Consider the following 12,905-nt stretch of genomic DNA (forward strand, 5'->3'; position numbering starts at 1 on the left):
GAGGGTCTAGAATCTATCCTGCAAGTGACAGGAATAATGAACATTATCGAGTTTCAAGGAAAAGACTCTGCCTGGCTGGTGGAACAGATGCTGGGAGGGTGTGAGATGCTGACCAGCCTAGAACTGCTAAAGCTCGGACTGCTCCCACATCATCTTGTGATGGTAGCATACGGCATCTCTTTGTCAGGGTTCCTCGGGACATCTGAGGCGGCTCTGGTGCCCCTGCCCCCTGCCGAGAGCAGCAGGACAGGATATATACACACACATCTAATTGGCCTCAAAGTCTGAGCAACCCTGTTTGGTTGGAGAAAATCTGGGATGGGGATAGAGAAGGGAAGCATTGTGGCACAAGCCTGGAGAAGAGATTGGAAATGGGATACAGAGCCAGGACGAGGAGCTAGCAAACATGTACAATGTGCTCAGGGGTAGCTTGGGGACTGGGGTTGAGGAGGGAAATTGGGCAAAAATGAAACTTAACTACTAAAGGTCGGTGATTAAAAGATTGAGAAGGTGGTGTGGGAGAAATTAACCTCTCATTCTTTTTCTATTTACCCCAACATACAAAGCCTCTTGGAGTTTTTCTTTGCAGTCTAAGTTCTGAAATACTGGGTTATCCAAGGTGAAGAGATGGGCTAACAGTCCTGGAACTTCCTTCCTGAAGCAAGTTGCCCAGGAATGAGCACATGCTGGGTGAGATGATACCCACCTTGCAGGGCTTACCTCGCCTTAGACACCCACCATATCTGTCTCCTAGCCTGCACCTTCCTCCCTGCCCCCTCTGCAGACCCCTTCCGGTTCCTTTGCAGGACCCCACACATGGCTTCCTCCTTCTTTCACAAGTTGTGCAAAGAGGCCTGCACCTGATTCAATATTGGGATTTCCTGTAGGTCTGTCAACATGCATGAGCCCTCCTCCCATTACCCTCTCCTTGTGCCCTGGCTTGCCTGGCCCAGCTTCCCCAGCCCCAGGATTCAGAACCTCGTGAGCTAACTAGGAATGACTGGGTAAGAATGGGGATTGGGGCTGTGTCCAGCTTGATGCTATGTTCCCTAAGTCCAAAAAACACCTCCTTTCTTATTTTCTCCCTGGGCCCATGTCCCCTTTCCTTAGGGCCAGCCGCGACTGTGCTGTATTCCACCAAGTCTGTGATCAGTCCCTCAGAATCCAGCACCCCACCCCCTACCCCTGCTCTGTCCTGCTCCTCCCATTCTGGGAAGGCTACACTCTTCTCGACAAAGGTCAGTGCCTGCAGGTTCCAGTTTGCCTGCCCCTCCCCCAGCAGAGAGCCCAATTCCTCTTTCCTGTCCTTCCTACCCTCACTTAACTCCAAACCTTGCTTGCCACTCACCGGGTGGAGAAGGGCTCCAGGACCCAGGTGCGGAGCAGGCGGCACTCTGGGGAGCAGATGGGTAGGAAAACAGGTGGCGCTGGGGCATAGCCCCTCCAGGGCAGTGGGGTCACACGCCTGCCCGGGCCACTTCTGCCCAATCAGAGAGCAGGGAGCCACTAGACACTGGCAATGGCCCCCGGAAGTGACGCCTTCTCCTCCCACCCGCGCAGGACCTGGAGCCCCTGCCTGGACCATGGTTCGCTAGCGGAGCCCCAGCTCCTCCACCCACGCACACCACACAGAGGATTTGAACAGGGGGATCTGTCTTTCCATAGGAGATGGGAAACCTGGGACCTGGTTGGGGGAGAAGATGGGAGGGAAACAGGTTTTTTCCAGGAGGATTCTGGCAGGACACTTTTGTCCCTGAGGAAGGGCACGGAGGTCTGGCTTTAGACTGGTGGGTCTCTCAGTTCCTGGGTGTCCAGATTTCTTTTCCCTGGACACCACACCTGCTGCTAAAATCTACTAGGACTCTTGCTTTCCTGCTTTTCTCGCCAATAACCCTCTGGGGGTCATGTCTTATGCCCCCTTTGCAAGTGGGAATGTGGTTGTCGCCTGTATTACAGAAGACCCTGTCAGGGGTCAGTGTTACCAGGAAGCAGTTTGGACAGTTTGAGAGGCCTTCAAGCTGAGAGGGTGCCTGTGCTGGATTAAGCTGTGCTCAGGTACCACTCTGTTGGGGCCCAGTGGCTCCGATGGCTAAGCCCACTTATCTCTGTGCCAGTGCCCTCTTTGCCTGCCTGGTCTTTCTCCCTCTTCCATCTCCTACCACTCCACATGTGACAAGAGGAATAACCAGGCCCATGTGTCCCTGTCTTAGGAAAGACAGCTGCTGAACCTCCCCCGCAAATACCTCCCGCTGGCCCCCCTCTTCCTTTGGCCCTGGCTCTAGTTCCTTTGCTTTCCCCTCAGTCCCACTCTCCCCACAGTCCGTCCTCAGGGGCCTCCTGGCCTGACCTTGTTCCCATCACCCCCTCCCCTCCAGTTCTTCCTCAGGCTGTCTCCTGCTCCTCCTCCCCAGGATGGGGCTGTCTGCTAAAGAGTATGGCCTAGATCCCGGAATTCTCCAGTTCAGCCAGACGAGATGCCTCCCAAGATTAGGAAGGAGGGTGCTGGGATGGTTGGGAGGATGGTGGGAGAGTGGGGGTGGGAGGGGGCAGGGAGGCTATCATGACCAGGAAACCAAGACAAAAGAGGTTGTGGGTAGGGTGGAGAGGCAGAGGGTCCCCAGGGTGAAGGAAGAGGGTGGGAAAGTGCGTCAGGCTGGGGATGATGATGGTTGGATGGGCCTGAGCACAGGTAACAGTAGGGAGAGAAACACTGTCACCAGACAGAAAGGGGATACTATCTGTTTCTGGCTAAGTTCCTATCCTGGGGAACAGTAGAATGAGGAGAGAGCTCAGAGATAGAGGTAGGACACAGGCTAGGCAGTGAGAGTGGTGTGGGGTTTGAGAGGTGCTGTGGGCCCAGCGTCAGGCGAAGATGGGTTGACGGGCCTTTTCTGCGCGTAGTCATCCTTAAAGACAATTCTTCATCCTTCCTGCAGGAACCCAGTCCTAGCCCAGTGGCCGGCCCAGGCCTCGGGCAGTCTCTGCCCCTCCCTGGTCTGGGGCTCCCATCCTGGGCCGGACACGCACCTCCTGGTCCAGCTTGGGAGGGGGTGCTCCAGACCCGCCTCTCCTCCCCTCTTTGCGCCCCCTGGTTCCTCCCCTCCCCCTCCCCTCCCCCTTCGCCTACAGCCCCTCCCTCCTCCCCTGCCCGGTTCCAGCCCCTCCCTCCCCTCCCCCATTCGCGATCCGGGCCGCTGCTGCTGGGCCGGACCCCCCGGGCTCAGCCCGGCCCCTCGCCGAGCCGCCGCCGCCGCCCCGTTTGCTGAGGAGGAGGCCCCCGGCCGGGGCGCCGGGCGCGGGGCATAAAACGGGCCAGAGCCGTCGCCCGGGGCACTAGAGCCGCGTACGGCCCGGGTCAGCGGCCGCCCGCCCGCCCGCCCGCGCTCCTCCCGGCCGCTCCTCCCGCCCCGCCCGGCGCGGCGCCGACTCCGCGGCCGCCCGACGAGCCCCTAGCCGCACAGCTCGGGCCCTGGCCCCGGCCCCCTCCCGCCGTACCGCCCCCGGCCCGGCCCTCCTCCCACCTCCCTCCTCCCTCTCCAGCTCCCTCCTCCCTCCCACCTCCCCAGCTGTCCCGTTCGCGTCATGCCGAGCCTCCCGGCCCCGCCGGCCCCGCTGCTGCTCCTCGGGCTGCTGCTGCTCTGCTCCCGGCCGGCCCGCGGCGCCGGCCCCGAGCACCCAGCGCTGCCCATCCGGCCCGAGAAGGAGCCGCTGCCCATTCGGGGAGCAGCAGGTAGGTGGACGACCCGGGGGAGGCGCGGGCTGGGAGTCCTACTCGGGGCAAGTCTGCGCCCGCCCGGAGGGGGCGCCGGGCGCAGGTGGCTCGGTGCGGCGGGCGGCCCGGAGGGGTGGGCGGGGGCCGCGAGGCGCGTCGCGCCCGGGGACCCAGGGCCCGGCCGGCAGCGCCCGGGGCGGGCACACAGCAGGAGGGGGACAGCTGCCTCCAGCCAAGTCCGTCCCCGCAGGCTGCTCCTTCGGCGGGAAGGTCTATGCCTTGGACGAGACGTGGCACCCGGACCTGGGGGAGCCCTTCGGGGTGATGCGCTGCGTGTTGTGTGCCTGCGAGGCGGTGAGTGGACCCAATGGCCGTGGCCGGGGCCCTCGCGGGTCGGGGACCGCTAGGGTCTTGGGACGTCGGAGGGACTCGGAGTTGCCGAAGAAAGAGAAGTCAGTCTGCAGATATTTGGGATATTTTTCTGACGGAGGAAGCGGGGAGGAAGCGCCCCCTTCAAGTCTCAGGTGTTGCCTATTATTGATCACCCACTGTGTGGCAGGCTCTTTGCCAACTCCATTTCGTCTGTCTCTCGCTTAACTCCTAGTACAACCATGCTAGATAGATACTATCATTACTCCCATTTTTCAGATAGGGACCCTACGGCCCAGAGAGGTTAAGTAACTTGTCTAGAGTTATGCAGCTTGTATGTAACAGAGCAGTCTCACCCCGTGGGACGACCTTGCCCTGGTCCCGTGCCTCCTCCCGGCTCGCCTTTGAGTCTCACCAACGGCGTCTTACCCTCACTCGGTTTTCCCGTCTTCTCTGCGAGCAGCCTCAGTGGGGTCGCCGCGCAAGGGGCGCGGGCAGGGTCAGCTGCAAGAACATCAAACCTGAGTGCCCAACCCTGGCCTGCGGGCAGCCGCGCCAGCTGCCTGGACACTGCTGCCAGACCTGCCCCCAGGGTAAGGCCCGCTCCGCGGTGAGAGGAGGGCAGCAGGGCCGCGATGCTTGGTCCTGGGCCACGCGGATGGAGCGAATGGAGCGGCCAACTGGCCCTCCTCGTGCCCAGCTGAAACCCGCGTCCCCCACCCCCGGTGCAGAGCGCAGCGGTCTGGAAAAGCAGCCGACGGGCCTGGCCTTCGAGTATCCGCGGGACCCAGAGCACCGAAGCTACAGCGACCGCGGGGAGCCGGGAGCTGAGGATCGGGGGCGTGGAGACGGCCACACGGGTAGGCAGGGGCTGGGTAAGTGAGGACTGGGGTCATGGTTGGGGCCGGGCTGCAGCAGCGGGTGACGGTACTAGGGATATCTTCCTTCCCTCACAGACTTCGTGGCGCTGCTGACAGGGCCAAGGTCACAAGCGGTGGCACGGGCCCGAGTGTCACTGCTGCGCTCTAGTCTGCGGTTCTCCATCTCCTACCGGCGGTGAGAAAGGGGAAGGAGGGAGGAGGGGTCAGCTGGGGGCCAGGGAGGGAGAATTGGGAGAGGCTGGAGGGGCTGCTTCTGGCCTAGGCTCAGAGTCCGTGCTCAGGGGACTCTCATTTCCAGGCTGGACCGCCCTACCCGAATCCGCTTCTCAGACTCCACTGGCAGCATCCTGTTTGAACACCCTGCAGCCCCTACCCAAGATGGCCTGGTGAGATGATGCCGTTTATGAGTGCTTATCCAGTCTGGGCGCTGTGCTGAGAGCATGTTCTGCATTACCTGCTTGGGTCCTCACAACAGCCCAGTGGGAGAAAGGCACTGACATTATGACGCCCATTTTACAGATGAGGGAACTGAGGCTCAGTAGCAGAATGTGACTTGCTCAAGGTCACACAGCTAGTAAGTGGTGGAGCCAGGATTTGGACCCTGGCATCTGGCTCCAGGGCCCCTTCTCAAACTTCCTAGGAGGGCCTGGGGGCAGCTTCCCATATTCCTTCCTCACCAGACATGGGCCTCTCAGCAGGCCTGTCCTGCATTCTGAGCAGAGTCGTCTTGTCTCTCTGCTCCAGGTCTGTGGTGTGTGGCGAGCAGTGCCTCGGTTGTCTCTGCGGCTCCTTAGGGCAGAACAGCTGCATGTGGCACTCGTGACACCCAGTCACCCTTCAGGGGAGGTCTGGGGGCCTCTCATCCGGCATCGGGCCCTGGCCGCAGGTGAGGGGAGCAAACAGCTCCTGGACATGAAGTTTGGAGTCTTCTCTACCCCCAGGAATGGAGTGGGCTGAGGAGGGGACTTTCTGGTGGGCTCTCATGGTCCTTTCTCCCACAGAGACCTTCAGTGCCATCCTGACCCTGGAAGGCCCCCCACAGCAGGGCATAGGGGGCATTGCCCTCCTCACGCTCAGTGACACAGAGGACTCCTTGCATTTTTTGCTGCTCTTCCGTGGGCTGCTGGAAGCCAGGAGTGGGGGTAAGTGGGATGGGGGCAGCACATGTGAGGAGGGTAGGGAGATCACCTATGTTTCAGAGGTATCCACATGTGCGGCTGTTGCAGGACCAGCCCAGGTTCCCTTGCGGCTCCAGATTCTACACCAGGGGAAGCTACTACGAGAGCTCCAGGCCAATGCCTCAGCCCAGGTGAGCAAGGGTCTGGCTGTTACTGCCACGGGCTCTGGCCTCTTGCTGTGCCCACCATACCCTGCTCTGCCCTCAGGAGCCGGGCTTTGCTGAAGTGCTGCCCAACCTGACATCCCAGGAGATGGACTGGCTGGTGCTGGGGGAGCTGCAGATGGCCCTGGAGAGGGCAAGTGGGCCAGGGCTGCGCATCAGTGGACACATTGCTGCCAGGCAGAGCTGTGATGGTGAGGCAGGGCGAAGCCTGGCACCCCAGGCACACACAACTGAGAGGCACAGAGAAGTGCCAGAGGAGGGGCCGGGGGGTATAGGAGGGGATCCTGGGGGCTGGGGGTGTGAATGGCCATGCAGCAAGCCTGCCTCCACCTGTCTTGCCCCTCTGCAGTTCTGCAAAGTGTCCTTTGTGGGGCCGATGCCCTGATCCCCGTTCAGACAGGTGCAGCCGGCTCAGCCAGCCTTACACTGCTAGGAAACGGCTCCCTGATCTACCAAGTAAGAGTTGGGGGATGGAGGAGGTGGGAGGGCAGCAGGGCAGGGCGGGGCTTTGGCCTGCAATGGTTCAGGGCCCAGGCCTTCTCTGCTACTCCAATTTGCCCTCCCTGACCCTGCCCTCCAGGTACAGGTGGTAGGTACAGGCAGTGAGGTGGTGGCCATGACGCTGGAGACCAAGCCTCAGCGGAGGAACCAGCACACTGTCCTGTGCCACATGGCTGGACTCCAGCTGGGAGGATACATGGTGAGTGCTTCAGGCAGAGCAGAGCTGCAGGTCCCAGGCACCAGAGCTGACAGTGCGGGGGGCTGTGGGAAGCCATGTTGGATGAGCAGGGATGTTCCGCATCGTTCACTCACTCACAGGCTCTCTCACTGATGCATTGATTCACTGGACACATTTTTAGTGAGCCTCAGGCTAAAGACTGCAGTACAAAGAAAATCAGATGTGGCCCCTGTCTTCCGGAAGCTCATGTCAAGTGGAAGGAGTTACACAGGGAGACCAGTGCAGCAGATCATATAACAGTAAACGTGATAGCAGTGGCTGCCATTTATTGACCCTTTCTATGTGTCACAAACTGTACTGGTTGTCTTGCTTCTGTTATTTTCGGCCCTCACAGTACTCATTTAATAGATGGCAAAGTGAAGGATCAGAGAGATTAAGTAACTCCTCAAGATGGGTGCATAGGTAGGAAGTGGCAGGGAAGGGACTTGAACCTGGGCCTGCCAGGTTCTTATCCAGTGTTACTGGTGTGTGGAAGTGTGTATAGGTTTAGTGGGGGCACAAAACATGGAAAGGGTTCAGAATCTCGGGCTTGTGTGAAAGCTGAGGAGGGGTTCATCTGGGACCTGGCAGGCTACAGCTGGGGCTCACCCTTCCCTGCCCCCCAGGCTGTGGGTGTCTGCCCTGGGCTGGGTGCCCGGGGGGCTCATATGCTGCTGCAGAATGAGCTGTTCCTGAACGTGGGCACCAAGGACTTCCCAGATGGAGAGCTGCGGGGGCACGTGGCTGCCCTGCCCTACAGTGGGCACAGCGCCCGCCATGATAGTGAGTGCTCCAGGGGTCTGCCTGCCCTTTGGTGTCCTCTAACCTGTGGCTCAAGCATGTGAGGGATGGTGCCAGAGGGCCAGAGCCTGGCGTGCTGTCTTTCTCTGTGCCTGAGCTCCAGGTGGCATCTGGAGAAGGTGGGGATGTATAGGGTGGCCCTGCCGGGAGACCCTCCCTGTTACCACACACGGTGCAGGGCTCTCACTTGCTGCTGCCCCAGCCCTGGGCCTGTGGACAGTGCCTGGCAGCTTGTGGAGTCCGTGTTGGGGGAGACGGGGAATGCCGGGATTGAGTCGCTGCTCTAGGCCACCTTCTCATCTGTCACCTCTCCTCTGTCTGGATCCAGCACTACCTGTGCCCCTGGCAGGAGCCCTGGTGTTGCCCCCCGTGCAGAGCCAGGCAGCAGGGCATGCCTGGCTCTCCCTGGATACCCACTGTCACCTGCACTATGAAGTGCTGCTGGCTGGGCTTGGTGGCTCAGAACAGGGCACCATCACTGCCCACCTCCTCGGGCCTCCTGGGATGCCAGGGCCCCGGCGGCTGCTGAAGGGATTCTATGGCCCAGAGGTGAGGACGTGATGGTGGGAGGCAGTTTGGAAAAGATCTACTTTCTCGCATGAAAGGCTGTGTGGGCCTTTGGCAGGAGAAGCAGAGAGCAGGCAGCCTCAGGAGTCAGACAGACCTGGGTATGAATCTGACTCAGCCTTTTATTATCCATCCTCTCTCCTGCATCCTACTCTGGTGGGATCTCTTGGATAGTATGTAATATCCTGAACCTCCAGAGGGGTATGTGGGATGGACCAAGCCCCCGACGTGGGGTGGGTTGCCATGGAATCGGGGCCAGAGAGACCTGGCTTCTGAGCTCTACACCATTGCTGCTGGGCTTTGCTATCCTGGAGGCCTTACTTAATCTCCCTGGGCCTCAGTGTCCTTACCCGCGAATTGGGAGTGGTAGGCTCAGCCCTAGAGTGCCTTGTTCCCGTCCCTGATTCTGTCTACTCACAGGCCCAGGGCGTGGTGAAGGATCTGGAGCCTGAGCTGCTGCGGCACCTGGCACAGGGCTCTGCCTCCTTGCTGATCACCACCAAGGGTAGCCCCCAAGGGGAGCTGCAAGGGCAGGTAGGCAGGCAGTGTGGGCCGGAGGGGGTGGTCCAGGGTTGGGCTAGCACTGTGTGCCTTAGTCAGTCCCTTGCTTTCTCTGAACCCCGGGGCTGGTAGAATCACACACACTCCCTCCTGGTTGGTCGGGAGGATGAAGCCAGACGAGGTACTTAATGAGGCTAGTAGCTGACCATCTGTCCTTGGCAGCTGGGATGCTTGCTGTGGATAATAGCATCCTCCTGGGGTGCAGGGGCGCTCAGGGTGTCTTGGGCTGACTGGCCGCTGCTGGTGGAGACGCAAGGGGGAGCCCGGGCGCTGCCTCAACCTGCCTCTCCTCGCAGGTGCACATCACCAACCAGTGCGAGGCGGGCGGCCTGCGCCTGGCGGCGGCAGGGGCCGAAGAAGTGCGGGTGCCCGGGGCTCTGGATGCAGTGGTGGCCGAGGCGGCTGCGCTGCCCGCTGTGCTGGGCCCAGACACCCCAGCGCCAGCCAAACCTGGTGGCCCCGGGCGGCTCCGAGACCCCAACACCTGCTTCTTCGAGGGGCAGCAGCGCCCCCATGGGGCTCGCTGGGCTCCTAACTATGACCCGCTCTGCTCGCTCTGCACCTGCCAGGTAGGAGGCCCTGGAAGGGCACACTGGGGCCTGGGTTCTGGGGCAGGATCGCAGTCAACCCCCAACCTCTCCCTGTAGAGACGCACGGTGATCTGTGACCCCATGGTGTGCCCACCACCCAGCTGCCCAAGCCCGGTGCAGGCGCCGGACCAGTGCTGCCCTGTGTGCCTGGGTGAGTGCCCTGCAGGAGCAGAGAGGGTAATGGAGGGTCCACCGCGTGGGGGTGAGGCCTCTGGGGAGGGAAGGAGGGGGTCACCGTCTGCTTTCACTACTTCTTTGGATCCACAGAGAAGCAAGATGTCAGAGACCTGCCGGGGCTGCCGAAGAACAGGGACCCTGGAGAGGGTGAGCAGAAGTGGGCGTGGAGGGGTAGGGAATCCAGAGGAGCTGTTGGGTGGGACGGGGCGGGGGGGATGGGAGGGGGAGAGTGTATATGGGGGCGGAGGGAGGCTGAGGGGCACAGGTTACAAGTGACACCTGATAGGCTTCATCAGATTCACTGGCCCACAAATGGGCCCTGGGGTTAGACTACTGTGGGGTTGGCCTGAGGCTCAATCCTTGGTTGTGGGCCCAGCCAATGAACTCAGTGCTAATGGCAGCTGGGCACTGTCCCCCACCAGGCTGCTATTTTGATGGCGACCGGAGCTGGCGGGCAGCGGGCACCCGGTGGCACCCTGTCGTGCCCCCATTTGGCTTAATTAAGTGCGCTGTCTGCACCTGCAAGGTATGGCCGCCCAGTCTTCTCTGGTGCTGGAACCCAGCGAGTCTGCAGAGCTGGGGAGGGGGCTGCTAGGAGAGGAAAGCCCAGTCTTGGTGAGGAGGGCTCAGGGATCAAAATAACATGAGAAGAGTTCCCTGGGCTCTGAGAGCTGGCTTCCTACATATAGGAAAAGGGCACGGGCTGATTTGGGTGTGAACTCTGGCTCTGCCAGCTGACTAGCTCCATGTAACCCTGGGCACTTTCTGTGCGTCCCTGAGTCTCACTTTCCTCTCCCATAAGCAGATGTGGTAGCACCTACCTTGCAGGGCCACAATGAGGATTTGAGTTCAGGTACATAAAAAGCCCCAGCCCAGGGCCTCTGAGTAAAATGCCATGGATGTATTACTTTTGAGGTATGGGAAAGGAGAGGGAGGAAGCAGGAGGCTTATGTGCTCCTCCTTTTTCCTGATACCCCTCACTCAATGGATCCCTACAGGGGGGCACTGGAGAGGTGCACTGTGAGAAGGTGCAGTGTCCCCGGCTGGCCTGTGCCCAGCCTGTCCGTGCCAACCCCACTGACTGCTGCAAACAGTGTCCAGGTGAGGGGGGTGGGCACTGAGGCTTCTTGGGGCAGATAAGGCTTTTTGTCCTTGTGCTGGGTCGGGGGGGGGATGCATGGTGAGGGGATGCCTAGTGAGGGTGGATGGAAGGGATGTCTCAGCTAATTCAGTATTTACCCAGCATTGCTCTGTGCCTAGCCTGGAGCCAGGGATCTACACGCGCTGGAAAGAATGTGCATGTGTTAGTGGGCTGTGATGGGATCCAGTTCCTGTCCCATCCATCCACCCATCCACCCATCCACCCATCCACCCACCCACCCATCCACCCATCCATCCACCCATCCACCCATCCATCCATCCACCCACCCATCCATCCATCCATCCATCCTTCCATCCTTCCATCCTTCCATCCATCCATCCATCCATCCATCCATCCATCCATCCATCCATCCATCCAAATTTATCACCTACTAAGTGCCAGAAACTGCTGGGTGACAAATAAAACCTGGATGGCCCTCACAGAGCTCACATCTACTGACCTCTTCCTCCTTCCCTCCTTCTCTCCCTGCCAACAGTGGGGTCAGGGGCCCACCCCCAGCTGGGGGACCCCATGCAGGCTGATGGGCCCCGGGGCTGCCGTTTTGCAGGGCAGTGGTTCCCGGAGAGCCAGAGCTGGCACCCTTCGGTGCCCCCCTTTGGGGAGATGAGCTGCATCACCTGCAGATGTGGGGTAAGTGAGGGCTTGTGTGAGGCGGGCACTGGGGACCTGGCCTGGGGGAGGGCAACTTCCCAGGGAGGGCAGGCTCCTGGGGGCGGGCTTCCCCCAAGAGGCTGAAGGCCGCTGTGCCCCAGCACCTCAGGGACCCTCAGGATCTGGTCTGTCCTGCACCAGGCAGGGGTGCCCCACTGTGAGCGGGATGACTGTTCACTGCCACTGTCCTGCGGCCCAGGGAAGGAGAGCCGCTGCTGCTCCCACTGCACACCCCGGCGGCGGTGTAAGTGAGGGGTCTGGGGCAGCAGCTCCCGGCTGCCTGTGGGACGCCTGGGGAGGGAAGGGAGCCCCTGCCACGTGGCGGGAATAGCGCCCACTGCAGCACAGGTGCCACCCCGTCCCCCCGTCACAGCAAACTTGTGGACTTGTTCTCGATTACCTTTTCTTTAGGAATGAGATTTCTGACGCTCAGAGGAATCGGGCAACTAGGCTAAAGTCATGCAACTGGTGTGTGCTGACTTGCTTAAAAAATTCTGACCTTTCTGGGACCAGAACAGAGGAGCTCTGCTGTGCCCTCCCTGCCACCCCACTCCCTCACTCCTCTTCTAAAGTTCACGCCCTCTGTCTCCAGCAGTTGCAGACACCAGGACAGTCCCAGAGCTGGAGAAAGAAGCTGAAGGCTCCTAGGGAGCAGCCAGAAGGCCGCGTGACCAAGAGGATGGGGCCTGGGCTGGGGGAGGAGGGGCGCCGAGGACCCCGCATTCTCCTGCGGGAACTCCAGTGCCTTTGGCCCCTCTTTTCTGCCTCTTCTCCCTCCCCCACTACCTCTGGGAACCACAACTCCACAAGGGGGGGGGGTAGCCAGGGCCGACCAATGCCATGTCCACTCCAGCTTCGGCCTTGTCACCCTCTCGCCTCTGCCTTGGAAGCCCAACCCCTTTCCTTCTGTACATAATGTCACTGGCTTGTTGGGATTTTTAATTTATCCTCACTCAGCACCAAGGGTCCCCCCACTTCACTCCTGCTGCCCCTGAGCTGAGCAGAGTCATTATTGGAGATTTTTGTATTTATTAAAACTTTTTTTTCCGGTCTTTGGGCTAGTGGTTGTTTCTTTGTGACCAGGGGCCTGAGTGAGCCCCAGTGGAGAAGGGTCTGAGGGTAGGCAGGGAGAGAGAGGGCCGCTGGCTCCTGGGGCTTCCCTCTGACCCTTGGGGAGCGGGAAGAGCCCCGGGGAAGGGGACCGGATGGCACAGCAGGGGGTTGGCACGCCTGGATTCCGCAGAGGGGCTTGGGCCGTCTTTGACGTGGAATAGAGCTTCAAGAACTCAGGCAACCTGAAGCAGGATTTGGACACTAGTTTCCAGTGACCTGCCCGGGCTGGCATTTTTGCTGAGTATTATAGTGTCTCACAAC

At 60.5% G+C, this 12,905-nt stretch overlaps 1 protein-coding gene across 15 annotated transcripts; it reads left to right on the forward strand.

The window, feature by feature from the left end:
* Positions 1–3,190: 3,190 nt before the first annotated feature.
* CHRD (chordin) lies at positions 3,191–12,583 on the forward strand. Of its 15 annotated transcripts, none has more exons than XR_009008161.1 (23): positions 3,191–3,730; positions 3,963–4,066; positions 4,545–4,674; positions 4,813–4,956; positions 5,038–5,137; positions 5,261–5,348; positions 5,707–5,848; positions 5,964–6,104; positions 6,189–6,271; positions 6,348–6,495; positions 6,654–6,760; positions 6,885–7,004; positions 7,649–7,805; positions 8,152–8,372; positions 8,811–8,924; positions 9,248–9,520; positions 9,599–9,692; positions 9,809–9,865; positions 10,141–10,244; positions 10,717–10,819; positions 11,356–11,510; positions 11,633–11,775; positions 12,124–12,265. XR_009008161.1 is itself a non-coding variant. In XM_057545507.1 (23 exons), exons 1-23 carry the CDS (start codon positions 3,583–3,585, stop codon positions 12,177–12,179), a joined length of 2,892 nt encoding a protein of 963 aa, XP_057401490.1. In that variant the 5' UTR covers positions 3,191–3,582; the 3' UTR covers positions 12,180–12,322. The 15 variants fall into 15 exon arrangements, 11 of the variants coding, with proteins under 11 accessions (XP_057401490.1, XP_057401491.1, XP_057401492.1 ...); XR_009008163.1 differs by having other exon boundaries at positions 12,127–12,265; XM_057545507.1 differs by having other exon boundaries at positions 11,673–11,775; positions 12,124–12,322.
* The last annotated feature ends 322 nt before the right edge of the window (positions 12,584–12,905 follow it).

Source organism: Balaenoptera acutorostrata, chromosome 4 (assembly GCF_949987535.1).
Source record: "Balaenoptera acutorostrata chromosome 4, mBalAcu1.1, whole genome shotgun sequence".
Taxonomy (NCBI): domain Eukaryota; kingdom Metazoa; phylum Chordata; class Mammalia; order Artiodactyla; family Balaenopteridae; genus Balaenoptera; species Balaenoptera acutorostrata.

Coding starts and splice junctions, on each gene's coding strand:
- CHRD (XM_057545504.1), top strand. CDS start 3,583: ATGCCGAGCCTCCCGGCCCCGCCGGCCCCGCTGCTGCTCCTCGGGCTG. Junction 7,005..7,648: donor TCCAGCTGGGAGGATACATG/GTGAGTGCTTCA, acceptor CCTGCCCCCCAG/GCTGTGGGTGTCTGCCCTGG. Junction 10,820..11,355: donor CTGCTGCAAACAGTGTCCAG/GTGAGGGGGGTG, acceptor CCCTGCCAACAG/TGGGGTCAGGGGCCCACCCC.